This window comes from Heloderma suspectum, chromosome 1, assembly GCF_057233095.1.
Source record: "Heloderma suspectum isolate Gila_16-S chromosome 1, 16-S_ref, whole genome shotgun sequence".
NCBI lineage: Eukaryota > Metazoa > Chordata > Lepidosauria > Squamata > Helodermatidae > Heloderma > Heloderma suspectum.
In genome coordinates this window covers 96224922-96252167 of record NC_139458.1, presented here as the reverse complement: position 1 = coordinate 96252167, position 27246 = coordinate 96224922, and the positions used below count along the sequence as shown (strand labels likewise).

The 27246-nt window shown below is 43.4% G+C and overlaps 1 protein-coding gene across 3 annotated transcripts in view; it reads left to right on the top strand.

Annotated features, from left to right (window-relative positions):
* The window catches only part of CTTN (cortactin), a 38802-nt gene extending 12758 nt beyond the window's left edge, over nucleotides 1-26044 (top strand). For 2 of the 3 annotated variants that reach the window (XM_084851978.1, XM_084851957.1), the window contains 12 exons: nucleotides 387-497; nucleotides 2325-2379; nucleotides 3005-3115; nucleotides 4803-4913; nucleotides 6032-6142; nucleotides 9789-9844; nucleotides 11388-11457; nucleotides 12374-12522; nucleotides 18396-18485; nucleotides 20473-20656; nucleotides 21461-21529; nucleotides 24189-26043. In XM_084851978.1, the coding sequence (XP_084708104.1) occupies nucleotides 387-497; nucleotides 2325-2379; nucleotides 3005-3115; nucleotides 4803-4913; nucleotides 6032-6142; nucleotides 9789-9844; nucleotides 11388-11457; nucleotides 12374-12522; nucleotides 18396-18485; nucleotides 20473-20656; nucleotides 21461-21529; nucleotides 24189-24325 (1254 nt within the window). In that variant the 3' untranslated portion in view covers nucleotides 24326-26043. Of the gene's footprint in view, nucleotides 1-386; nucleotides 498-2324; nucleotides 2380-3004; nucleotides 3116-4802; nucleotides 4914-6031; nucleotides 6143-9788; nucleotides 9845-11387; nucleotides 11458-12373; nucleotides 12523-18395; nucleotides 18486-20472; nucleotides 20657-21460; nucleotides 21530-24188 lie in introns of all 3 variants that reach the window. The other variant, XM_084851968.1, reaches the window with a different exon arrangement.
* The last annotated feature ends 1202 nt before the right edge of the window (nucleotides 26045-27246 follow it).

The window sequence follows — 27246 nt, the reverse complement described above, 5'->3', positions numbered from 1 at the left end:
ACAGTGGGCACCATCTTATAAGAGACATCTCTTTATGTGTGAAATTGGATAGAATTCCTTCTCTTAGGTGGCCTATGCCTTCTATAGTTTTAAAAATAAATGAGTATTTATATTAAACATAATTGCTTTAAAAACATGTTACTCAATTAATCAGGGGTGCCTTGCTGATCAAAAGGTTTTCAACTAGCTAATTAAAGAATTAGTTAGTTAAATCCTAATTAAATTTCGTTGGCTGGGCCTGAGTGAGAGGGAGGAGTATTGGGAGTAGTGATATTTTTTTGATGTATGTAGGTTTAATCTAAACTCTATCATCAGTATGGGGTGGAGATTAAAGTCCAACCAGTATATGTATAATACAGTACATGTGTGTCTTTCTCTTCTTTCAGTCAGCTGTTGGTCATGAATATCAGTCTAAGCTTTCTCAGCACTGTTCCCAGGTAGACTCGGTTAAAGGTTTTGGTGGGAAGTTTGGTGTGCAAGTTGATCGGGTTGACCAGGTAAGCAACCTCTTGCATTTCTAGAATTTCCTTCGGTGGCTGCCTCCTACATTTGCATGTGGTATACTAGTGTAATCACTGCAGATTCTACATTTAGAATATGTAAATAATTTACCTAGTTATTCTGTTTTTTTTAATATTTAACTAGTGCTCTACTTCTATTCCAGTCACATATGTTGAAAGAAAATAAAGGCAAGCTTGAGTTGAGAAAGGAGCTTTTAAAAACCCACAAACTGTATATTGGGTTGGCAATGCAGTGCCTGCAGGCACGCTAGCACCCACCAAGACCCCCAAGTGTGTCTGCCAGACCCTCTTGCTCAGTATCTCCCCCCCACCCCCAGCTTCTGCCACCTACCTCCATGTTCACCTCAGCAACCCTCACCAGGAAGCAGGAAGCTGGAAGATCAGGAGACTTCTGTTGCCTAATCTGCTAGCTTCCTCACTAGGACGTGACCTTCCATCTAAATTTATGTCAAGGGAATGTAGTTGGACAATGAGTCCAATTTTTCCTGTCACTGGGCAATGTTCGAAAAGGGGTTTTCTCATCATTTCAAAGTGGCTGCTTCCCAGCACTTCTTGGAAAACCCAAGGAAGGAAGGTCAACGTGGAATATGTGTTTGTGCAAGTTGGGCCCTGTAAAACAGTAATGGGTGGGATAGGGGTAGGTTCAAGGCTGTAATGTGAGGAGGTGGAAGACTTTCCCTCTCACTTTGCCTGAGGTAGGAGTATGGAAGCCTGGATATTTATTTTTTTATTTAAAACATTTGTATCCTGCCCCATATCATTAAGGTCTCAGGGCGGCGTACGGATAAAATAAATGTAAATAGTATGAAACAATGAATCATTTGAACCGCTAAAACCATATGAAACTATTAACAAGCTAATACCAATTAGAAAATCTAAAACCATAGAATGGTTAAAGCAGTGTGGAACTTTAGGGAATTCAGTTCGCCCCCGAATACTCCTCAATGAACACTAAAGGGTACTCTGCAACTTTGCTGGTGGCAGCAGCCAGTTTACCCTCCTTAACACTGAGGGTTAAGGAGGGTAGGGAGAGAGGAGTTGAATGGGAGGGCAACGCTGGAGCTCCCTGGAAATAAATAGGAACAATTTGAATGGAATGGAGTGGGGGAAAGATGAATAAACAGCACCTTGCTATAGAAGTGAACAAAATTTGACTGTCTGGGGTTGGGCCTCCAAGGCAACTGAAAGTATGTAGTTGAGTGCATCATATGGGGTGCACTCCATTCCTCATTGAAATCGATGGCAACATTCCCATTGCTTTTAATTGAGTTGGACGGCACCATAAACTTGCAGGCTGCCTACCCCTGATCTACTGAGTAGAGAAAGTCACAAGAAAAGTCAGAATCCAGAGAGGATTCTCTTGTGGTGGTAGCCGGGATATGTTTAAAAAATGGCACATATCCCTACAGGCTCACAGAAGTTTGCCTACCCCTGCTGCATGTAGTTCGATTAAAGAATATGTAGAATGTGATACATAGGATTGATTTGGGATAGTGCTGGTGTATTGCAGTTTGACCCAAGAAGTTGCTCCTAGATATACAAACAGTCATGAAACTTGAGTAGAACTTGCTTTGGAAGTGATTGGCTGAGATTTGTAATGCACATTATGTTTGGACAGGGATTGTGAGATACTGCCTAACGGGCTTCATCTAGTATCTTTAACATAGTGTAGATGTTGATGTGCCAGTATTAAGATGGCTAATAAGTAGCTCTCATTCTTTAGAGACATGCTGGGGTGGTCTTCATTTAGAATACTCTTATAATGTTATGCTTCTCATTCAAGCCATTTTTTCATTTCTGCAGTCTGCTGTGGGATTTGAATACCAGGGGAAAACGGAAAAACATGCTTCTCAAAAAGGTAAAGCATTCTGAGGAATGTGTGTATGATCCCCCACTTGCACACTAACAAATGCTACTTGACCTTGAAGATTCTGTTCCGTTCACATAATCACATGAAGATTTATGGGGAAGAGCTGTCAAATCTGTCCAAGATAGTTGTTGGTGAATGACGTGGATGGAATAATTCTTCTCTCTAAGAATATGCCTTGGCTGCTTCTTCATATTCTACTGTGATACTAGTTTGTGGCACACAGCTGCTTCTCTACCATGCATTTTAACTTGCCTCTCAAGAATGTTCCTGTAGCTGTGATTATCCCTTAATGCCAAAAACTTACTCTTTAACCCACTTCAACTGCTCTGTCATATGTATAAGCAGTGTAGCTGAAATAAAAGTGAATGTCTCCAGCATTTTGAGTGATTGTTTGTAGAAGGTGGAGTCTGTAATCTGAGTTAGTGACTTTGAGTGTAAACCCATGGGATGATAACTATGAATCGAGGCCAGATACAATGTAGTATATCTATTCTTGACCTGTGTACTAGACATTATTGAAGGAAATGCTACTGATTCTCTTCCTATTTAGATTGTTCTACTAGTACCGTGGCAATTTCTGATAGTTTCAATTTGCTTGGTTTTCTGTTTGCAGACTATTCAAGTGGATTTGGTGGGAAATATGGAGTACAGGCTGACAGGGTAGACAAGAGTGCAGTGGGATTTGATTACCAAGGAAAAACAGAGAAGCATGAATCACAGAAAGGTTTGTTGCATTACATTGTCTTCTGTACATTTTTGTTCTAGTCACTTGCGATATGCTAGCACATTTGTAAAATATTCCTTCCCTTCACAAAATGGGGCAGAGATTCGCCTCATTGTTATACTGCCAACACATTCTTGAGGAGAATCAATTATCATAGTTTAGCTAATGCAGAGAGCATCTCCAGTCTAAATGTAATTGTTATTAGTGATGGGAAAATCTTATCAAATAGATTTTATAGAAACTCTTAATACATGTAAGTTCTGAATTCTGTCTGCAATAGTGGAAAAAACAAGAAAAAGTGCCTCTAAAACTCACACCTTGGTAGGTAACGGTTCAGTAAATCCACTCTCCTCCTTGCTGTAGGTGAGTGCCTCCCATATCTGGTGAGCACCTGAGCTTCCACCAAAAGCCCTGTGTGTGGGGAAACTACTTTTTCTTCCTGGTTCTATGGGCAGGAAGGAAAGATGCATTCCTTCCTACAAGTTCCAGTATCAGAAGCAGTATGCCTGTGTACACCAGTTGCTGGGGAACATGGGCAGGAGGGTACTGTTGCACTCATGTCTTGCTTGTGGCTTCCTGGTTGACAGGTGGTTGGCCACAAGGGGTGATTGCATGCACATCACTATGTCTCTCTCCCATATTTAAGCATTAGGTAGCAGGCTATGGCATCATACCCTTCCTCCCCTGGCCCTTCCTTTTTGGAGCACAAACACCCAAGCCCTTTCGTGGTTGGCTTTAACCGTGGTTGTTGGTTGGCAGCAAAGCTGACCATAATTAAGGGTAGCCTGAGCTCCTGCTTAACCAAGATCTGACGCTGGCCTGGAGCCAGCTAAGACAAACTACTGAGAGCCGAACTACACATTACGGTGATCATGTAGTGTGTAACTGAGGCTTGCCTCTTGTCTTACTCTTGTGTAAGCGTGTGTGGCCCCAATTTGAATCAGGACCATGGCACTCCAGGAGGGGAGGGTTAAATCTTTTCCCCGCCCGCCCATTTTTCCCTGAAATTCCACCCCCCATGGCGGGAGGGTTAAAACAAGAAAAAAGTCTCCATTGGAGTCAATGGTGACTTTTCTCTCTCTCTTTTTAAATCCCCCATTGGGGGTGTGTTTGCATGGAATTTCATGGGGAAGAAGTGGGTGGGGGGAAGGTTTAACCCTTCCCTCCCAGAGCACTGTGATCCCACTTCTAATTGGGGCTGCATGTGCTTACACAAGGGTAAGAAGTAAGACCAGCTTTGGCCACCTGCTACATGATTAATGTAAATTGTACTTTGGCCCTGAGCTTCGGCCTTGAGGTGGGCAGTGGGAATTTACACTCCAGATGGGGCAGCGGATGTGCAGAGGGATCTTGGCAGCCTGCTCCCAGTTGCTTGATGTTGGTTCGAAGTGTCTCGGCACTTGATAACTCACAGCTGCATGCACAACTGCCTCCATGAGAAAATATGATTTGACGTGATGTCAGGCAATATGAAAGCTCTGTGGGGGTTTGACCTGTGATGGTTCTTTCACACTTGCAAGTCAGCCCTCGAGGTTTTGGTTAGAGCGATGAGCATGACTGCGTGAACTGACCCCTAGTCAAATAGCTGTGCTATTTAGAAATATATTTATTTGTAAATTTATTTAGAAATAGTCTAGTGTCTTCATCTGTACTATTATGAATGATTTTTTTTTACTCCCATCTCCAGATTATTCCAAAGGTTTTGGTGGTAAATATGGTGTGGACAAGGAGAAAGTGGACAAAAGTGCCGTTGGCTTTGAGTACCAAGGCAAAACTGAAAAGCATGAATCACAGAAAGGTCTTTATTTTAATTTTATTCCATGGAATTATGTGTGAGCGATCTTCTTTAATCCTGACCTATTAGTAAAAAAAATTCTGTTCTGCTCTATGTCCATAATATATTTTATTTATTTATTTATTTGTTATACTTGTACCTAGAGATGGGAAGGGGGGGGCAGGAAAAAGGGGGTCACACAGGAAAACACTTTTTCTCATACTTTTGGGAAATTGGGGGTCCTGGATTGTTCTGTCCCCCCCCCCATTTTTTCTGTTTTTTCCCCAAGCCTTCACATCTCTACTTATACCCCGCCTTTCCATAAAAAACACTCAAGGTGGATATTAACAATAAAATCCACAACAGATTGCTTAAGGTGGGCCTGTATGGTAATACAGAGCCCTGTTGAAGTGTGGAATTTTATAACTAACTTTGCAGTACCTAAGGTCCTTTATATTTACCTCAGGCTGATATTTATTCTATCCAGTAGAAAAGCTGGATGATAAAATTGGTAACTGTTGCTATGGCAGAAGCCTGCTAGTGTTTGTTGTCTGTTATAAAAAGCTGTCTAGCAAGCTTCTATTGCATTGGATTAGCAGCATCCACACTTGTGCACTGGTGGTTTGTGTGAATTAGGCCATATTAAATATTGTTGAGCTCTGTGCAGTATTTTTATTTATTAAAATATTTATAAGCTGCTTTTTTGGACCAAGTAGCAGGCTAGAATTGCAAAATTAATAAAAATCCTCAGCATGTTTATTCTATAGTTAATTCTTCTGGGTGAAATCAGCACTGGGTGAACGCAAGTCCGCTCCCAAGACAGGACTTTTTCCTCCCTCCACCTGTGCTTCCCCACACCCCTGAAAATCTGCTCCAGGGTGTCCCCCAGCTCCCTGTTCCACTGATGATGCAGGTCCATCAGCAGAACTTAGTTGGATACCATCCTCTGAGTTCAGTAAGTGCTTAGGATTGCAGCCTTAGTATGTTAATATTTTCTTGCATGCTTAGGACTCCAAGAAAAGGCATCTAGTTGGACTTCTAGCTAATTGCTCTTGTTTATTCAAATCCACCTTAAACTGTCTGCTTACCTCTAAGACAAAAATGAGGTCCCAGAAACACCTTGTGAATTTTTCTGTACATAGACTATACAAAAGGCTTTGGTGGAAAGTTTGGCGTACAGACGGACAGACAAGACAAATGTGCACTTGGCTGGGATCACCAGGAAAAAGTACAACTGCATGAATCTCAGAAAGGTATGTTTATATACTTAACCAACACCTAATGCAGATTGGTTGCACATACTGAAGGACAAAAGTTAGTGCAGTGTGTAATGCTATAGTTGGTTTCAGCTTATAAGGTGGGTATCTGAAGATCACATGATCTACAGTCTATCTTTTTGGTGTGTTAGTCAAAATCATAATATCTGCTTACTTAGAAAAAGAAAGAAAGGGGGAAAGCAACAAAAAGAATGAAATGATTTGCTGTATGCATAAGCTGTTATGAGGTAATCCTATTGAACATAGCTGGGCAATAAAAACTGCACTGCTTTACTCGGTCTTTGATAGATGTTAATATTGTCCTGGCTTGTTTTAAATAATATTTTGTTTTGGATGTTTTTCTGTTTTTCAATTATTTTTATTTTATTATTTTACACTGTATATTACTTTAAGGGCCTTAGTGGGCAGAAAAGCGATTTATAAATACTTTGAATGAATGAATGAAGAATGAGGCTAAACTAAACAGATGTAGCCAACTATTTCTTGCAACAAAGTTGCTTCTGCTTTTGCATGACACTATTTCTGCGAGGGTGTGTGTGCCATGTTACATTTGACACTATCCTGGAGTGTCAAGTGTAACTACATTTGGCACTGTTTTGAAGTGTCAAATATTTTGGCATAGGTTTTCAGGGGGCTGCAGCCAGGAAGGAAAAGTTGGTGGATCCACCCCATTGTGTTCCACTCATGCATGGGGAAACTTTGGATTCAAACCCGAGCCTCCTAATTCCGTTAAAAGATTTTTCAAGTTCTTTAAGATGCAAGGCCTTGTTAAACACTTGTTAATAAATAATGAGAGATATGCAGAGTTCATGCAAGGATGCTCATACAAGGGGAATTCTCCGTCCTTCCTCAGTGCAGGCCCTCATGGCCTCTCCTCAGGTCCAAGGGGCCATAAGGAAAGGTCCTAGATGAGGCACATGGGAATGGGGAATTGGCAAAAGTTGGGCAGAAGTAGCTTCCAGGAGCTGTCTCTGCCCAGTTACTAACAGTAAGTACCTTCACATGGTCAAAGAATGAATTAACCATGCAGTCCTTTTTCTGACATGGGATACTACATTCCCAGTGCAGCGTTCCTCAAGGTGGATTGATTGTGGAATATTAAATGCATAGTAGGTTGTGATAAATCAGCAGTCGCAACCATTTTGTTATGGCCTGAGCTGCAGCAAGGATCAAGCCAATCTATATTTCATCATGCAAAAAGTGTCTTGTGAATAAGCAGTTGTTTGCAATGCGGAAAACTCAGGTTAATGGATATTACATATGTGTCAAATTTGCACTGAACTGTGAGTAAAGGTACACAGGGTCTGAATGAAAGTTCAAACTGTAACATGCTTTAGTCTATCTGCTGTTCATATTTCTCTTACTAAATGTGAGTATGTATATACTGTTTTATACTCAAGCTTGGAAACATTTGTATGTTGTGTGGAAACTTGTGAAAGCATTCTTCCTAGTTTTGGAACCAAACTATGCATTCCAAACTATTACATGGGACTGTACCATTTCAGACTGCAGCAGGGTGGGGTGGGGAGAAATTGCATGTGTAAGTGCTTTCCCATGTCACAAACTTTCTCTGCTTGTGGGAAACTGGTATATTGAAGAAGGTTCTAACACAGCCTTCTCCCTGATATTACATATTTTGGCTTCATGTTACATGTTTTGGCTTCATATATGCAGGAAATCTCTTGGCATGGGGGGAAAACATTAAAACTTCTGATTTTTTCCTCAGGTCTAGTGTGAAGTGATACAGTCTAGAAAGGGCTGTACCATATGATATGCCTTAATATGTAGTTTGGTTTTTAATCGAAGTGATCTATTAAAATCTTTATGTAAGAACTGGTTTTGAATTCTTCCCTACCTAGCACTCTTTAGAGCTGCTGTTAAAGAGTTTTGGTTTGGGTTAATATATGTTGTATCTAAATATGTTCCTCTTCCCCCGCCCCTTCCTTCTCTACTCTTGGTTCTCTTCCCTTATACCCTGGATTTCTTACACTATAAGAGTGGTTTCGGAGGGAAATTTGGTGTTCAAACTGAGAGGCAGGACCCATCAGCTGTGGGGTTTCACTACAAGGAGAAACTAGTGAAGCACAAATCACAACAAGGCAGAGATTCCAGTTGTAGCTCTTTACCCAGTGCAGCCACTTCTAATGCAGATTTAAGTTGCTCACTTTGAATGGCCTGCACACACCACAGGAAATTCATGGCAAAAAAAAATCTCATTGAATCATTCTGTGCAAAAACATTGGGCAATCTTTAACTGAACTTGAGTGATTTAAGCCAGTGGGCAGCCAACCTTTTTGGCAAGCGTGCATCACATCAGAAGTATGAAATAGCATCACCTGAGTGTGCACTGCACAGTATGTCTGGAGTGCCTCATGCAGTTTGCTTCTAGCCTGACTGTTAAGACTGCCTGTTTGCCTGACCACTGGCCATTCTTCCCCTGTCCAGGAGTACCACCTGTGGCACCCATAGTTTTAGCAATGGACTTCAGGTTTCTTCAGTTGTAACAAGAAGCCAACATTTTAGGTGCTCCGTTATGATCAAGGTGATTTGCTATTTCAAAACAAAAATATAAATGCCCCTTTCTTTAAGTGCAGTTGTTGAACTAGCATTAGGGGCAGCATTATGAGGAGCTCTGCTCCTTCAGCATCTGCTATACAATAGGCCTTGACACAAGTCTCTAGCTTTCCCCCCTTTTGAAGGAAAAATCCATGCATGTGCTTTCCCTAAGATTAGTAGTCATACGTTGCAACATTATACTAAAGTCATACTCATTCTCATAGAAAATATACTGGTTTGAAACGTTGGTTTTTGGAGATTATTGTTTCATGCAGTATATCCATCAATATAAAATATGGGGATTAATAGCTGTATTTAAAATTGTAGGCCAGGGAATTTGGTTCCAGTTTTCTGGCATACCCACACATTCACACACCCACATGAGCTCTCTTTACATAGAATTCCTTTGTTGAAATAAGGCAAAATAACCATGAGACAAAAAAGAAGTCAGAAGTAACTTTAAAAAACTTGTTTCACTCTGTATGTTTTTCTGCAGTGTGTTTGTCTTATAGAAACTTGTCTGTCCTGCATTTAATTGTTGTTGGCAATCTTTAACGAGGTAATATGGCCAATATTTCTGTGTCTTTGTGGCATTTAAATTCCTTTTCCTTTGGAATGGTAAATTCTTGAAGTGGCTTGTGGGGCCCTAACATTTCAGCATTACTGAGGTTATGGAATATCCGGATTTACAAAGCTTGTATAATGATGTGGCAGAGTAATCAAGGCTGTGCTACAGAAGTGGTGTGAGGCAGGGGTGGTGGGCTGCAGTGGGCTGAGGGAGAGCACCTTTTTCTTTGCTTGGTTCCTGCCAACCCTCATCCAGTTTCATTTCAGCCAGTGAATGTGGAAGTATGAATCTGGGCCACTGTATTATCTTGCACACCTGCCTATGCGCCTATTGAAGTCTCAAAGTATATAAGCTTCTTTTTGCATCTACTTATTTTGCTTGGCCGCAGTCATTGGGAACTCTATGCATGCAGCTCCTTATAGTACTCATCTGTATTTGATAAAATGTAAAAGGAGGATAGAAACGACCACCTACAGTGCATTTTTGTCCTCTTTTTAGACTATTCTAAAGGATTTGGAGGAAAATACGGTGTGCAGAAAGATAGGATGGATAAGGTATGACTATACATTGAAATTTGCTTATGGATTTAAATTTTTTTTCCTGCTCTGCTCTTAGAAGCCTGTCCCTACAGTGCTTCTTAAACAGAGGGACTTTTTGTGAAGTGGATCCAAAGCCTGTTGTGCTGTACCCATGGGCCCACTCCAGGGCAGGCACACTTGCCCCTCGCTAGCAGAGCCTGTCTCTGCCAGTGGAGGGGGACCTCAGCCACATCCTCCACTCCCCCCCCCCACACAGCCATCCTAGGAGGTTAGGGTTGCCCTGTTATTCTGTTGGTAAATATGGGGAAACGGTGTATATTCCAAGTCTGCCTACTCCAGCACAGCACCCGCAGACATTTTCCTTGGTCCCTGTGAGGTTCTCTGCCCCTGCTAATTAAAAAAAAAAAAAATTAAACCGGTGGTGGACAGGTATGTTGCAAAGTGTCTTCAGCTCCCTGCCAGCTTTGTTTCCCCAAAATGCCTGTGGGCCCCACATGGGTCCAGAGCCATTTTTCTGACATGAAGATGGTGGGACGCTGGTACTTCATTTTGCAGTGTGCCTGACTACTTACTTGAAAACACTTGAAAAAGGGACCCAGCCACTGCTTGTTAAGCTTGGTGGTTGGAGAGGGCAGCAGGGAGCAACTGGGGAGAGGCTATGTCTTTTCTGCAAAACACACACACCTAGACAAAACATGCACATCGAGAGAGAGAGAGAGAGAGAGAGAGAGAGAGAACGAGAACAGAAACACAAACAACACCCACAGGTTAAACAGACACACCCAAAATGTTTGTGTAGTCTGTGTTTTGTGTGTGAGAAAAGACACTCAGACAAAACGCAGAGTAGAGGAACACTCCCAACATGGTGACTAGCCATTTTGTGGTCATGCCCAGCAACAAATTTCCAAATTTGCCACAGGCCCAAAAGCTTTGGGCACCTCTGCTCCAAGCTTGAATGGTGGTCAATAATGTAAGAACCTTAGATATTTGTGGTGAATACATCTATTCTCTTTGCTACTTCACGTCATTGTGCAGAGTTAAAGCTACTCTACTGGCTGCTGGAAACAGGTGTTGCTGACTTTTGCATTGGTTTGTTTTTGGCTTGTGAAAGCACAACTTCAGTTCTCTCCTGTGTGGAAATTTACCTTTGTGTTTCCATTCTTATTACATATTAGTATTATAAGTTAAAAACCTCCCTGTGTCCAGGCTGGCATCTGTTACTAGTTTGCCAAATGTCAGGTGACATTTTGGTTTCTCTGTTTGGATATCTATCATGACACACGATACTTTTTTTGTTTCTGTTGAATTGAGTATGCATCTCACTTCTGAGCACACCCAGCTTGTATATTAAAAGGGTCTAAAAGGATCATAGCTTGGTGAATTGAGCCTTTTGGTCATATAGCTGATGCATAAAAGTGACTTATCTGAATAAAACGTGTATGTGTGTTTCTGACGGCTTAATGCAAAATGGAAGTAAATGATTACACACATTGTCTAATTTAGTAATGTAATTTTTGTCTCTTCTCTGAACCTGACTCCGTCTGCTTCTTATTGAAAGAACGCATCAAGTTTTGAGGATATTGAGAAATTGTCTTCAACGTACCAGAAGACCAAGCCAGTGGAAGCTGGTAAGACTATATTTTAAAGTACCGAAAATATCTCTCTTTAATCTTTTCCATGTTGGATGGTTCAGCTTACCTTGGGAGCTTAAAGATCACCAGGCAGTCATGATATTAGTACTGAAAGCTCCTAGGTGTCTTTTAGGTTTTTACACTTGGAAAACTGAAATTGCTCTCCCCATGGTCTGTCAGTTCAATCTTATGGCCCCTAGACAGAGTCTGGGGGGCCATAGGATACTTCAGATTCCTGGAACTGAGGTCGGAGACACTGCTCCAACTTTGGACCCAGGAGTCTGAGCTCCGTGCCCCCTCGCAGCTGGCGTGGAGAGAACTGTGCCGGCTGCCTCTCTGATCTCCCAAAGGCGAACTCAGAAAGGAGGGAAAGGGAGGGGGTGCTGGTGGGCGGGGAGGGGCCTGAGGAAGTGGGGATATGAGCTTTCCCCAGTCTCCGTCCCTCCCCATCCACGACGCCTCAGCTAGACAGGTGAAGATTGCCTGTGCAGTCCTCCCGCTCTGCATAGGATCCCCATCAGCCTCCGAACTCGGAGGCTGACGAGAATCCTGATAGGACTGCGCCCTTAATGTAATTGCTTTGTGCCTGCAATATCTGAGGAAGAGAGCACCATTTAAATGGAATGTATCAAATTGTCTTTAGCCATATTTCTGGAACTCCTGAATTCCTAATTTTAAGTCACTCATTGAATTCAAACTTTCAGTTGGTGCAGATATTCGTAGCACCTGTTTCTAGTAGGAAGATGAAGAAGTTATGCTCCTGAGTGAATTACATGACTGTAATCATTTATATGTATAGAGAATTTGCTTAGTCTGCATTTTGATTACCACTTAACTCAGGAACTGTATGTTGTGGCGAATTGCTTAAGAAAATACCCTGTGAAATGAACATCTAGTATTTCTAATATTACAGCAAATACCAAAACCAGCAACATCAGAGCTAACTTTGAAAATCTGGCTAAGGAAAAAGAGCAGGAGGACAGAAGGAGGGCAGAAGTTGAAAGAGCTCAAAGAATGGCCCAGGACAAGCAAGAACAAGAGGAAGCTAGGCGGACGCTGGAAGTCAGTGAAATTAATCTTAGCTTTTCTCCCCTCCCCTCCCGGCTGAACAGGACACTTGTGAACAGGATGCAGAGCCTGCTTTAGAGAAAAATTAGGCCTGTCCTTTGAAGAGATTTGTCAGCTTGCTTACACTCTATCTGATTGCAATTTCAGTCCTAATTAGGCAGTAATTCCTCCAAGACTGAACATTATTGGGCAGAGGGGAATCTGCTTTTAGATAGCAATATGTGTAGAATCCATGCTTCCTAACTGCCACAGCGACACACATCATATAAAATGGGAGGTGTTGTCAGTCTGTTCCCATTCAGCATAAGCAAATGGGACCAGATGGCTTGAGTGTTACCCAAACTTCAAAAGACATTTGCTAATGAGATTGATTTGAGACAGGGTCACCAGGTGGAGTGAGTTCAGCTTTATTTCTTGGCTAACTAATATCTATGCTGAAGAGGTCAAAGACCAGATTGTGGGACTGACTTAATGAACCATCTTTTCCCTATGTTATCTTATGATTGTGAGAAATTAAAACAGCACAGCTTGTCATTATATGTCTACAGTGTATTAACAAACTGACTTACAAAACAAACCCCTTGTTAGAACACATCACCAAAATACGTGTCATTATTAGGGATGCTACTGAAATTCAGATTTCAGTGATGGATTTGGGTTCTGATTTATTGAACCACTGGCAGATCAGATCCACAGTTTATTAGAATTCATAAGGGAGTCCAGCAGGTTTTGAACATGTCTGGATCGGGTCTTGCTGTGCATGTGCAGAAACATCTTAGCGTGTGACACAAAACTGTTGCATGGTAGACATACATGGCTGTGTGATGTGCTCTGAGAGGCCTCTGGGCTATAAGTCGAGGTCTTGTGGCCATTGTGGCTTCTGTTTCTGAGCCAAATTTGCCTATTCCAGAACCAAATTGGAAGTTTGGTGCAATCCAAACTGAAAAATGAATTTCTCGGCTTCAAGAGGTTTTGTGCATTTCTAATAATAATGCTAGAAGCCAATGTTGTCCTAATACTACATGTGATCAATATATTCTGGTTGTCTACCTAATATGTTTAGTCAGACACCATCTGAGTTACCCAGGATATCAGATGGTCTTTGTAAAGCCCACTTATTTCTGTAGACTTGTGGGGAAGAGGAAAGAAATGCATGAGCGTGATGCAGCCAGCACCTACAAATGCAGCCACCCAACATGAGATCTGGTCAGGGAGATGGTCAAATATTCTAATCGCTTGGCTAGCTCCTCTTTCAGGGCCCAAACCAACATTACTTTAAATGTGTGTCTAGCAGCTATATCTTCTTTTTGTGTTTACTCTAGAGTAGGTGCAGGACCCTGATTCCGGATCTTAAAAGCCTTCCCTCCCCCGCACTAGGGTACCAATCATGATCAGGCCCTGTGCCTAATCTGGAGCAAAAATGAAAAAAGGACATAGCTGCTAGATGCATGTTTAAAGTAATGTCTGTTTTGGCCCTCCTTCACAAGCCCCACAGGTATCCTTATTTCACATCCGAGTTGGGTCAAAAGAACAAGCTTTTTCTCACCACCTGCCCTTCCCCCCAACTTCTAATTCCTGGGTGATTAACTCAGTTCTAGACTGCATACCAAATTTCGGATATGTAACAAAGATAACTGCATGCCATTTTTAAAAAGAATAGTGAAGTTTGGTTCTCCCTTTCCCCCCAGTGCTAGCTCTACTTTTTATGATGGATATGTTCATTGAATTCCTCTCTTCCAATTCTTTGTTTGAACTTGCCGATAACTTGAGGTCTGACAATTGCAGCCTGTTTTCTGTACAAGACTCATTATCTTGCCTCTTTTGAATTGTCCCACTGCTCACTCGCGCTGCCTCTCTCTCTCTAGGCCTCAGCCAGTCTTGCATTAGTACAGCCTTCCCCAACCTGGCACTACCCAGATGTGTTGAACAGCACATTTCCCATATTTCCCACCCATTGGCCATGCTGGCTGCGAATTATGGGAGCTGCAGTCCAACACATCTGGAGGGCGCCAGGTTGGGGAAAGCTGCATTAATAGGTTGCTTGGAGGACTGAGCAGTCAATTTCCCTTTGTCTGCAATGATTAATCTTATGCTTCATCTTATGCTTCCTAATCAGGTCTTCCTTGCACACAGGCTAGGCAGCTGATTGGTGGCGACCCCCCAAAAAGACTCAAATTATTTTAGCTGTTGCACAAAAAAGCTCTGGCTTTGTCAGGAGTCCAAAAATGATTTAAGCCACAGCCTGGCATGTATGGAGTAATTTTGTGGCCATTTAACTCCAAAGTGATTCTACCTTGAGCAGCTGAAAGTGTTATTGTTGCAGAACCCAGAGTCAGAGAGACCATGGAGTGAAGGAAAAAGAGATTCTTTATTTAACGCGCGGGCTTAAGGCTGGAATCATTTCCAAAGAGCCAGAAGCCCCGAAATACATCAGCACATTGTTTTTATAGACATTGTGACACATATGAAACGGCTCCTCCTCCCCCTCCCTCCCGTGTGGGGTTGCAGTCCTCAACATTTCTTCTCCTAGCACCATTGTTTATAATACAAGAACTGGGTTATAAGGTAGCCATGATAAGGAGAGAACAGGAGAGAACAGCAGAGAACAAGATATACAATTGTATGACCTTTGACAAGATAAGGAATTCCTGTGTCTCGTCAGCTTACAACAATATATTCAAGGGAGAAAGAGCTCAGCAAGAACATGAAGCATGAGACTGCATGAGGCTACTTAGTCTGACCCCCGATATGGCTGCTACATTATAATAGAGGAAATTTGAAATGTTGCCCTGAGCATGCTGCAGTGGCTTTTAACCAGGAAAGCCAAGTGATATTAACATCCATTCCCACATCCGTTTCTTCAACAACAACAACAACAACACAAATAAGGAGGTACCAGAGTGAAAAAAACTGCAGAAGTTCACAAAGCTGAGTGATTTGGACATAAAATAAGAGAAGATCAAGTAGGCAGAGAGCCAGAAAAAGAAAAATCAGTCAAAAGGGTGATCTATGCCACATGAAAGGGTAATTTATGCTGCATACTGCCTGAGCATTGTTTGGATGTCACACATGAGATGCTAATCGTTCCATGTCGTGGTGTTTAAAAAACACCTCTAAAATTACCTAATTCACCCAATCCCTAGCGTACAGCCCTAATTCTAGGCCCAGCTCTGTTAAATAGTCACTGGGCTGGTTCAGATGCAAAAGCTAAACCACAGTTTGGCCATCAGGTCTGAGCCTCAGGCTCATGTGTCCCCTCCTCCCCTTGCTCTGATTCTGATTCCCTCCCTGATTTTCTGGGTTGCCCAGATTAGTAAATTATGGTTTGCTCTTGCTCTCCAAACCAGAACTGAAAATCCGGTTTGGAGGGCAAGAGCAAAGCATAGTTTGCCAGTTTGGATATAACTGCAAACAATGGTTTGCCAGTACCTGGAAGTCAGGGAAGGAGGGAGTGTGTGAGCTTTACAGTCATACCTGGTGGCCAAACAGTGGTTTAGCTGCTACATCTCAACCAACCCAGTGACTTTTTAAAACAGCATGACATAGAATGATTAGCATCTCATCTGTGACACTCGGAACAACATTCAGGCAGTTTTTTCTTTTTTATGTAGCACAAATCACCCCTTCAACCATTTTTCTTTTTTTAGATCTTTGCCTATTTGATTGTCTTTTATTTATATAGGACTCCTCAGTTACATTGTCTTTTTATATTAAGGAGAGACTTATAACAACAATGCAAGTGATTTGATTTAATATATCAGAATTTGGTAATATACATTGCAGGCATCCCCTCAATCCAGATTGGGACCACAGTGGGGGGGGGCTAAAGTCCCCCCTACCCCCCCCCATGCTAGGATCACAATCCCGATCACTATCTCTATGCTTTCTCTAGAGTAAAAAAGTAATGTGTGTTCTGGCCTTTAGAGATGTGCTGTTATTTCGTTAGGGCAAGCAGTGGTTCTGCCCCCTGTCAGGGGCCCCACCCCCTACGTTGGGTCATTTTATTATTGAACCACTTGGAAATGCTGATGCGCCCTCAGTGTCACGACCATGAGAGATTCAGCCCCCTCCCTTCAGCACTCTGGGGTCGTGTGTGTGGAATCCTTGCCCAGCATGGATTACTGTGTGCACGATCCATGTGCTTGAACTGAGTCCTGATTGGAAAGCAGCAGCTGGGGCTGCTCTGGCACCCTAAAGCTTGAGCCTGTGAGTCAATGTCCAGAAAAACAGGTCAGAGAACTGTGCTGCCCAATTAAGACTATAGAAAGGCAGGGCAGCTGCCAAGTTTGAGTTAAGTAGCTGGCAAAATGCAGAGCTGAGTCCTCTGTAAAATCCTCAGAGCTAGCTGGAACGGATGTACTGGATTTTTATTTTTTTATAGAAAGTGTCAGTTTCTCTTTGCTGCATTCCATGAATGAAAATAATTTGGCTGTATCCGTGTGCCAAATTGATACCTTTTATTCTTTTCTGTGTTCCTGAAAAGAAAAGTTATTTAAATCTAAGAAAGAGAAAAGCAAGGTGGTGGTTTAGTGTATATTTCTAATGAGAAAAGATATATTGGATTATTGCTCTTAGATGTCTACCTCTTGGAATGTCTTTAGTCATAAAAAGAGCCCTGCAGTTTAATCTGGAGAAAATTACAGGCAGCACCTCCCAGCATGGGCCTGCCTCATGCCACCCACTCCGACTCCTGACTTTGAGCCATTAATGTAAAAAGGAATGGCCTGTCTGCTGCAGAGCGCACGTGCTCTGTGAAACCAAGTGCACCAGTACTGTCACGCTCACTTCCAGCACACATGGTAACAATTCAGCGTGCCAGACCGCAGCTCTGGGTCTACAGATGGGAATTAGTTCTTCTCCCAGCTCTGTAGTATGTCTTGCCTTGTTAGCGGGTTAACAAGACAAGGAAAGACTTTTACAGACTTGGTCCTCACCCGTGATTACTCCCTCTGCATCTTTTCTCTATGGTAAGCAATTTTTATAGTTAACATTTCTGCACATTATGATTCATAATCAAGATAATGCACAATGTATAAAATTTCAGTGTAGGTGAAATTCACTGCTAGCTCAGTGCTAGAGGAGGAGGAGGAGGAGGAGGAAGATGGTTTGGTGCATTTGACTGTCTGGTGTGTCATATTTCTTGAACAAGTGCTAAAATAGGATCTTGAAACCAGCGTGGTGTAGCGGCTAGAGTGCTGGACTGGGAGCCGGGAGATCCGGGTTCTAGTCCCCACTCGGCCATGGAAGCTCACTGAGTGGCTTTGGGCCAGTCACAGACTCTCAGCCCAACCCGCCTCACAGGGTTGTTGTTGTGAGGATAAAATGGAGAGGAGGAGGAGAATGTAAGCCGCCTTGGGTTCCTTGCAAGAGGAAAAAAGGCGGGATATAAATGCGAGAAATAAATAAATAAATAATAAACAATCAACCTGGTTTCTGAATTAAATTCTGAATTACTTCTGGGAAGTAGCATGGTGACATGGGTTCATACGTTGCTTGCTACTGGTGGCTGTAGTCGCAGGGCAACTCCTCATGAAAGGCTTAAAAGCATGTGAACCAGCCCACAGGGTGCTAAGCTTTTCGTTTAGCATTCTCTCTATGTTGGCTGCCTTTGGTTTTAGACTATGGCAGTGCTAATGCGGATCCACAAGTAACTTTGATTAGGGTAGCCCAGCTGCAGAAAATCAGCTTCCGACCCTAGAAATCTCCACTTCTAAATAAAGGGGCTCTTGAGCGTGCATGCGTGTGGGTGCGTGTCAGAAACTGCCTCTCATCCGTGCTACATTTCTTGTTTTGATGTATGTGTATTTGCTCTTTCTTTTGTTCTTTTGTTTGTTTGTTTGTTTGTTCGTTCTTTCTTTTTGCAAAAGGAACAAGCCAAAGCCAAGAAACAAACTCCTCCACAGTCTCCCGCTCCTCAGCCAGTGGAAGAAAAGGTGCCTTCCAGTCCAGTCTATGAGGTTAGTTTAGTAGTTTAAGCAGAACAAAGGTGCAGAACCCCAGGCCCAGGGGCCAGATCTGGCAATCCTGGGGTCCCAATCCCACATGAAAACGTCCTCCAGAGGGCCGTGCCCCCTTCCACCCAACCATCGATCATTTGGTGGTTTCCCGGATTTTGTGCAGGGTTTCCCCATTCTAAACAGTTGAAATGCCTCTCCAAGGCTCAGTTACCGGCAGTAGGAGTAATAATTAAACGTATTATAGTTTAAGCTATAATACGCTGGTATTTTTGGCCCTTCCCCCTTTGCCTTCGGCCCTGCCCCCCACTCAAATGCAGCCCTCAAAGCTCCTCCAAATGGAATTTGGCCCTCGCATTGGAAGAGGTTCTGCAGTCCTGAAATAGAAGAAGTCTTGCTCCTGTGCCTTTTATACAACGAACAGGCTTTTAATGAACAAATTAATGGAACTAGTAAGTGTGTTTTGGTTGGTATCTCTTAAATCAATGCTTATTAGTTTTAAAAAGTCACAAAAATTGTTCAGGAACATTAAGTATAACATAGATACATTGTTTAACCAAATGGGTCATATGTAACCACACAGGATAGAATACCGTAAGGCAGGACCATAAGCCCATGATTTTGTTGTTGTTGTTGTTCAGTCGTGTCCGACTCTTTGTGACCCCATGGACCATAGCACGCCAAGGCCTTCCTGTCCTGTGCTCTCTCCCGGAGTGTGCTCAAGTTCATATTCATTGCATCGGTGATGCTATCTAGCCATCTCATCCTCTGCCGTCCCCTTCTCCTTTTGCCTTCAATCTTTCCCAGCATCAGGGTCTTTTCCAGAGTGTTTTCCCTTCGCATTAGGTGGCCAAAATATTGGAGCTTCAGCTTCAGTATCTGTCCTTCCAATGAGCAGTCAGGGTTGATTTCCTTTAGGATGGACTGATTTGACCTCCTTGCAGTCCAGAGGACTTGTAAGAGTCTTCTCCAGCAGCACAGTTCGAAAGCATCAATTCTTCGACGCTCAGCCTTCCTTATAGTCCAGCTCTCACAGCCATACATTACTACTGGGAAAACCATAGCTTTGATTAGACGGACCTTTGTCGGCAAGGTGATGTCTCTGCTTCTTACTATGCTGTCTAGGTTGGCCATAGCTTTCCTCCCAAGGAGCAGGCGTCTTTTAATTTCATGGCTACAGTCACCGTCTGCGGTGATCTTGGAGCCCAAGAAAGTAAAATCTGTCACTGCTTCCATTTCTTCCCCTTCTATATGCCAGGAAGTGATGGGGCCAGATGCCATGATCTTCGTTTTTTTAATGTTGAGTTTCAAACCAGCTTTTGCACTCTCCTCTTTCACCCTCAACAAGAGGCTCTTTAGATCCTCTTCACTTGTGTTTTACTTGCAGAAGTAACTTGCTTAATCCAGTTGAGACAGACCAGGTAGTAGGTGATGTGAAAGTCCTTCACCTGAGACTCTGATGAAATGCTGCCAATCTGAGTAGGCAGTACTGGACCAGATGGACAAATAGTGTATGTTCCCAGCTTGCCTAACAGGTCATGATGATCACATTATAATCAGATTTACTAGATTAAAATCAGTACATTTCACAGGGAATGTAACAAGGGGGGAAACTGACAATACACTGGAAAGAACCATCATGGAGTAGTGAAGTGCTGACTTCCATCTCTGCAATAAATAAAATGCTGTGCAATTTCATTCCCACAGTGACCGCAATGGGGCTGTTGCATTGCACAATCCCGGGTTACATTTCAGCGTGCCAAAATACTTGCCCAAAGTGCTGCTGCGTTTGCTATATTTGGAGGAAAGCCACATGCAAAATGTAAGAGCTGGGACCAAGAGTTGGTTCAGCAGGGTGATTTAAGATTTGCCTCCACCTTGGTGTTCACTGTATCCTATAGACAGGCAGCAATAACGGTCCACTTCAGTAGTGCTATCAAATATTAAGGTCTCTTTGTGTTTGTGTCATGGCTGCCTTTTGCTCCCTTAGGATGCTGTTTCCCTCGAGCCTGGCTACAAGGCTTCAAATACAAATTATTCAGCTGTCCCGGAGCCAGAAACCAACAGCAAAGCTGAAGAGTCTGACTATCAAGAAGCGATCAGTCAGCGGGAGCCAGAGTATGAATCTGATACAGTTTATGAAGTGGCTGGGGCAACAAACCAGTATCAAGCAGGTTTGACAGCTTCTGTTTCTAACCAGAGCCCTTTCCGTTATGGTGTTAGGCAACAGAGGGTTATATCCAGATCAGTGCATGGCGGAGTTCTGCTTGTGCTGGAGGAAGAGGATGGGGAGGCGGTCTTTGCAATTCCTCCTTTGACTTGTGCCTCGGGGTGGGGGGCCCCCTTTGGAGCAGCATGAGGGGTGATGCAGGGAGAAGGGAGATTCAGTGAAGATCGCCTCCCTGCCCCTTCCTCTTGGTCTGGTATCTGGCAGTTTGAGATGTTGAGGCTAGACGGACTGAACACCAGACAGGACCCATGAGATAGCACTGTGAGTAGATGTTCCCCTATCTTTTAAAGCTAAGCGGTGTCTGGCCTCTGTGTGCTGCCTTAAGCTCCATGGAGGAAGGCCAGCATACAAATGTAATAAATAAAATATTCCTGGGCAATGCTTTCTGAAAAAGGGAATTAAGAAAAATGCTTACTAGCTTGACTTGCAAGGCTTCACTTGTTTAATGGTGAAACAGTAATGGCACAAATCTAAGCACCTGGAAATCAGTTCCTCCCATATTCATGGGGCTTACTGCGAGGAAGTGTGTTCAGGATTCTGAACCTCAGTCTGCCAGTTCTTGACTTCATGCAATACAAACTGCTGTAATCAGTGCTTGGAAGCTGTGCTTTTGAGCCACCAGGGGTACAACAGATTACAGCGGGGACTTATTTTAAGTGCCAGACCACATGCTAAGAAGATGAGTTAAGGAAGCCATATATTCATATGTTGTGTAATGTACAGTAGTAATGTGTCTCTTCCTCTTTAGATGAAAATACTTATGAGTATGAAAATGACCTCGGAGTGACAGCAATAGCCCTCTATGATTACCAAGCGGGTGAGCAGTCCTGCATGTTGTGAAGGGCCACCTTCAGTTTATACAATGGGCTTGAACAGCCATTATCCTGTATCGACAGAACTGCACAAAGCAGAACATTTTCACGGCTCTGTAAATTTTGCAGTTCTCTGAATACAGATGGCTGGTGGGGCAGCTAGGGCTAGACTTTGGGTCCAGGGCCCCACAGCTCAGCCTCTCCCCATTCACCACTCAGAGAATGGCAGGTGATGAGGGAGTTAGAACAGCAGAGACAAAGTCTTATTTTAATCCTGTAGTCATGATGCTGCTGTGATTTAAGTGAGCTTAAAATGCAAAACCGCACATAGTCAAGAGTATTTTTTTAAATCGGCGTAAACAGTTTTCTTGTTGCTGTTACAACATCTGGCATGTAGTAGCAGTTTTAAAGCCTGGAAAGGCGGTTGGAGAGATGGGGAAGATAAATGCTAGTCGTGTGCTTCAAGTGAAGTAATACACAAGGCTGTGCAAAGGGGGCTCCCATGAGACCATTAGGTTCAGGGTCTAAAATTACCTAGCTGCACCACAGCAAATGGCAAACACAGAATTGGCACTGGACGTTAATTCCACATCTGAGAACTTCAGCTTTCAATTTTCTTTTTACAACATTTCTAACCCTTAAGACTGCTGAGAAGTGTGTGGACCATGCCTGGTAAAATCTCAGAAGCCAACAAGGTTGGGTGAGGCTTTAGTACCTTGCTTAACTCTTTCTCATGGTTAGCAAAAACATTTATTTATTTATGAAATAAGTATATTCAGACATGGCTAATCTGCACAATTTATACAGGAAGCAGAATTACAGCTGAGCATTTACACAGCCCTAAATATTTCTCTTCCAGTTGTTATATGGTAGAGGAGGCTTTTCTGCTTAAATCAGTGTTAACTGGGTGCAACTGTTGAATTTGAGTTTGTTGTAATTAGTCGGACAAAGCCATTGGGCACTATAATGCACCAAATCGGTGCGGAATCCATATTGTTTTTTATTTGGGCCTCATTTGCTAGCTCCACCTCAGGGCCCAAAAACAGGTCTCACTCTCTGTGACTAGAATGGTCAAGAGCTAGAAAATAGCATGCGGGCAGTATCCAGTGCTGCCTGTCTGACAGCGGAGCCCAGCACCACTTCTATTCCATGAGCCAGCCCCGCTGATTCCGTTGCACAAGCAGCACCCGCTCTTGCAGGATGGAGACTTAGCGCTTCCAGGACAAGCCCTGAAATAAGCAGAAACACTCATTTCTGGAACGAGGGGGTTCCTTATGTCAGTTCTGCTGGGCTACCCCTTTCCAGAAATGAGCGTTTCCACTCATTTCAAGTTGGCCCCGGAAGAGCTAAATCTCCATTCTGCAAGCAGTGGAAACCGCTTGCAGAAGGGAATTGGTGGGGCTGGCCACTTGCGGACAGTCTCCATCAGATACCTCCCTAAGAAACTCTCTTTCTCTTTCAGGAAGAAGGATACAGTATCCAATGTAAACATTTGTGTTTTGCTCTTTGAATATGAATAAGCCTTTCTTCTGCATGTTTTCTGGCATCCACCAAGAGTATCAGCTGGCCTCCTGCTATGCTTAGTATATCCAGCCTTCTCCAACCTGGTACCCTCCATGAGTTTTGGACTACAACTCCCATCAGCCCCAGCCAGCATGGCCAATGATGATGGGAGTTGCAGTCTAAAACATCTGGAGGGCAAAACTCCCATCATCCCTCACCATGCTGGATGGGTCTGATGGGGGTTATAGTCCAAAAGTTCTGGAGGGCAAAAATTGGGGGGAGGCTGTCCCAGAATCTTTGTGAACTGGACCATGAGAATGTCCTGATCCATTGCTGGGTCCTCGCCCCACTTTTTAGATTCTGCTTCATACGTGTTTCCTTTGAGTACTGGTTTCACTGCAGGATTGCTATCCAGTGTGGCCTGAAACACGGAGCAAGCCTCTTGGGATTTGACTGATTCTTCTACTAGCTTCTGCCTATAAGTACATCATGCTGGCGAAAGGATCAGCCATGCTTCCTATGAAATACGATACATGCGTGGAAGGCCCATATCTTGGGTGGAGCCTGAACTTTGCACCCACGTGCACGCTGCGTTCCAAGCCCTCTGATGTTCCTTTCCCTTCCCTGAGCTATCAGTGGGGGAATGCTGCTAGAGCAGCGGTCCCCAACCTTTTTGGCACCAGAGACCGGTCTCGTGGAAGACCATTTTTCCATGGACCGGGGAGGGGATGGTTTCGCTGGTGGACTTCCGGCCACAAATGGCGTCCCTATTCTTTGCAGCAATCAGCTATATAAATATTTACATAGCCTATTACTTGAAGAACAGGGACACAAATGGCGTCCCAGCGGCCGGAAGTCCGGACTTGCTGTGGAGCGGAGCTGGCTGGGGCCAGCGAGGATTCTGGGGGGCGGGAATGGATCGCCTCCCCCCCCCAGACCCCCGCGGACCCAAGGTAAGGGTCTGCACACCCCTACTGTGGCCCGGTTGCTAACAGGCCACGGGCCGGTACTGGTCCGCGGCCCGGGGGTTGGGGACCCCTGTGCTAGAACATAGGGAACTGGCTTGCTGAATAGGACACACTAGTATGAACCTACGACCTGACCACAGTTAAAAGTTCTCATGAGATACTAACCCAAAGATTGCATCTGCTCTCTCCACAGCTGGTGATGATGAGATTTCCTTTGATCCTGATGACATCATCACTAACATTGAAATGATTGATGACGGCTGGTGGAGAGGAGTGTGCAAAGGCAGATACGGGCTGTTCCCTGCTAATTATGTGGAGCTGAGGCAATAGAAAATGCTGCCTGCCATTTATGCCTTAATACCGTGATCATTCATCTGATTTCTTACACTACAAATCATGTTCTTTTGGGAGGGGGAGGGGTGGATGGAGGGGTCTATACATATTGCTTTTATATTTAAAATACCTTGCTGATGCTTTTACAGATGTTTTTGGGCTCAGAAATCGCTAATATATTGTAACTCTTACGTTCCCCACTACAGCCTGTTATCATAGGTTTTTAATGCGTTTTGAAAATTGGGCTTTTCCTTATTCTTTTGCCAAATTGGTGGTGGTGGTGGTCATAATTTTTTTGAGGAGTTTTTAGCTCTTTCTGACAGTGATGCATGTTTCATTTTGTATCTGTACGTATACTAAACTCCCAAGTGATTACGTCCAGCTACTCTTGTACCAAACATTGTCAGTTTCCCCACATCTTAGCTGTGTAAGCTTATATTGCATTTCCCTATATAGGGAAACACTGCCAGTATGGATGGGGGAAGATAGTAGGAGGCCCTGAGGATTACAGTGATGGCAATTACTCAACAGGAAAAGTTCTTCATTTACATAGATAGATAGATAGATAGATAGATAGATAGATAGATAATAGGAAGAATCCATTGCAGGTATTTTTTTTCATTTTCTTGAGAAGCAAGTGTGCAAACCAGTAGAAAGCTCTCTTGTGCATCTTATCTCTAGTGGGGCGCATCCAGGAGATGTTCTCATCAGGCCATGCCAGAAGCATTTGCTGCCTGTTTTTTCCCCCTCCAAAAGAGGCCTCCAACATCATAATTCAGCTTTTGCTTGTGTCACTTTTCCCAGAAGGTTGTTGGTCCCAGGTTTGTTTAGAAGTTTCTATTGTCAACTTGAAAAGACCCATTGGTCTCCCTAGGACCCTCTTGCTGGCCTTCCAGACTGTGCTGCTGCTTGCAGATACCACTGCCTTGAGGATAAAGAATGGGCAGTGGAGCGTGTACATGCATCATTGTTTCTACAAATATTGGTTCGTATGATTTGGGGGAAGGAGGGTTGCGGGGAGAAAGACTGCTGTGTAGTAAACCTGTTATGCAGTCATCTATATTTCAGTCAAGGAATGTTAATAAGGGTAGCTTAAAACCATGGAGATAATCTCTACTTCTAAGCAATGTGCAGAAAATTACTATGTTTTTATATGTTCAGCTGAAACTTCCAGTAACAGTACAAGTGTCACTGCCTTTTGCCAAATGTGAAGCTGAAGCTCTTGCCGCTCCACTAACGGAATATGTGAAGAACCAGTGAGTTATTTTCACCAGTAAGCATCCCTACCAAAGACAGTATGTACATGTGTTCAGTGTGTGTCCTGTCCATTTTTATTTGAAAAGAGAATTTCAGGGAGGAACTGAGTGAGCAAAAAAAACACCCACACACACAAAAGAGAAAGAGAGACTCTTAATCAAGCCCAGTGGGATATAAAAATATTTATATGAAATGGCAGTGTACAGTGTATCTAGGAAGAAGACATGGGGGAGGGGGGACAATCTTTAAGAAGGATGTCATTTTTACCTTATCTTTCCCACTGGTTCCTTCCTGTCTCACATTGCATTAATAGTATTATGTTGGGTTGGGCTGGATTTTATATGCAGTTTATCTTATCCATTTTTGCATAGGACACCTCATAGGATACATGATTCTTTTTCTTTTTCTTTTTTTGTAAATTAAATATTCAAATAAACTTTTGGAACCATTTGCACAGGATATTCATGTGTCTTTTAACTATCCTTAGGTGTATGTATAGCAGGGCCCTGGGGACAAATTTCATTGTGCATTAATTTGATTATCGTTATTGGGTAGAACGTCTTCTGTACTCTTAAGATCAAAAACTTGTGGTGGTTAGCGATGTTGAACTCCAGTGGTGAAAACTTTGCAAGAATATTCCTGCACCGGTTTCTAGACATGATCAGAGCATCCCGATGACCAGACTATTCCTGGCATCAGGTCTTTCATCCAGGCTTACCTTGACTATCTGTTCACTCTTTGGTTTGCTCCTAGGCCACATAAAGGTGCCCTACACATGGCTTTGGCCACTGCCATCACTCAACATCCAGGCTGCCTTCAGACCATCCACTGGGCATTAACTTCTTGGGCTTTACATTCAGCAACCTGTGGTTTGTGGACAAAGCCATGCTGATGGGCTAACCCATTGCTTGTGCCACCTTTGAGATGATTAGCACATTTCTGGAATGGGTGGCCACAGATAGGGTTGGACATCCCCCCAATTCCCCCAAATGTTTGGAATTCCTGCAGTCCTTCTAAGTCTTGGCACATGACTTTGGTGAAAGGTAAGACAGAAGGCCCCGATACCCTGCTCAGTTACTTGGGTATTCAGCTTGATTCAGTGGCCTGTACTGCTTGGTGATCTGATGACAAACTGAGTGCCCAATGGGGCTAAACTGCCCCCCCAGCACAGCAAGTGCACCTTGATGGACTTGCAGGTGCTGCTTGGCTATAGACAACATCACCAGTGGCAGCTTGGTGGCTCCAGTTCCAGAGGGGCTGTGATTTCATTCAGGCTTTTAATCACCACCAGCCAAATGGCTAACTGCGCTATCCAAGGTGCTGAAAGGCACTGTCCAAGGTGATGAAAGGCGCTGTCCAAGGTGCTGAACCCATTTTGAGAATAGGGTTCAGCACCTTGGATACCTTTCAGTGCCTTGGATAGCGCCTTTAGAGTTTGGGCTGATGATAATTAAAACCCTGAATGGAATCACAGTCCCTCCGGAACTGGAGTCACCAGCCACCACTGAACATAGCCAATGCCCCATCTCTCTTTCTGGAGGAGAGCTTCAGTTCTTTGGCACCCAGGATGAGACAACTCAAACCCCTTTCCAGAGGCACTATGGGCTCTTGGAAGTGCTCAAGAATGCTGAAAGTATTGCATTCCATCTGTTTTTATGCTG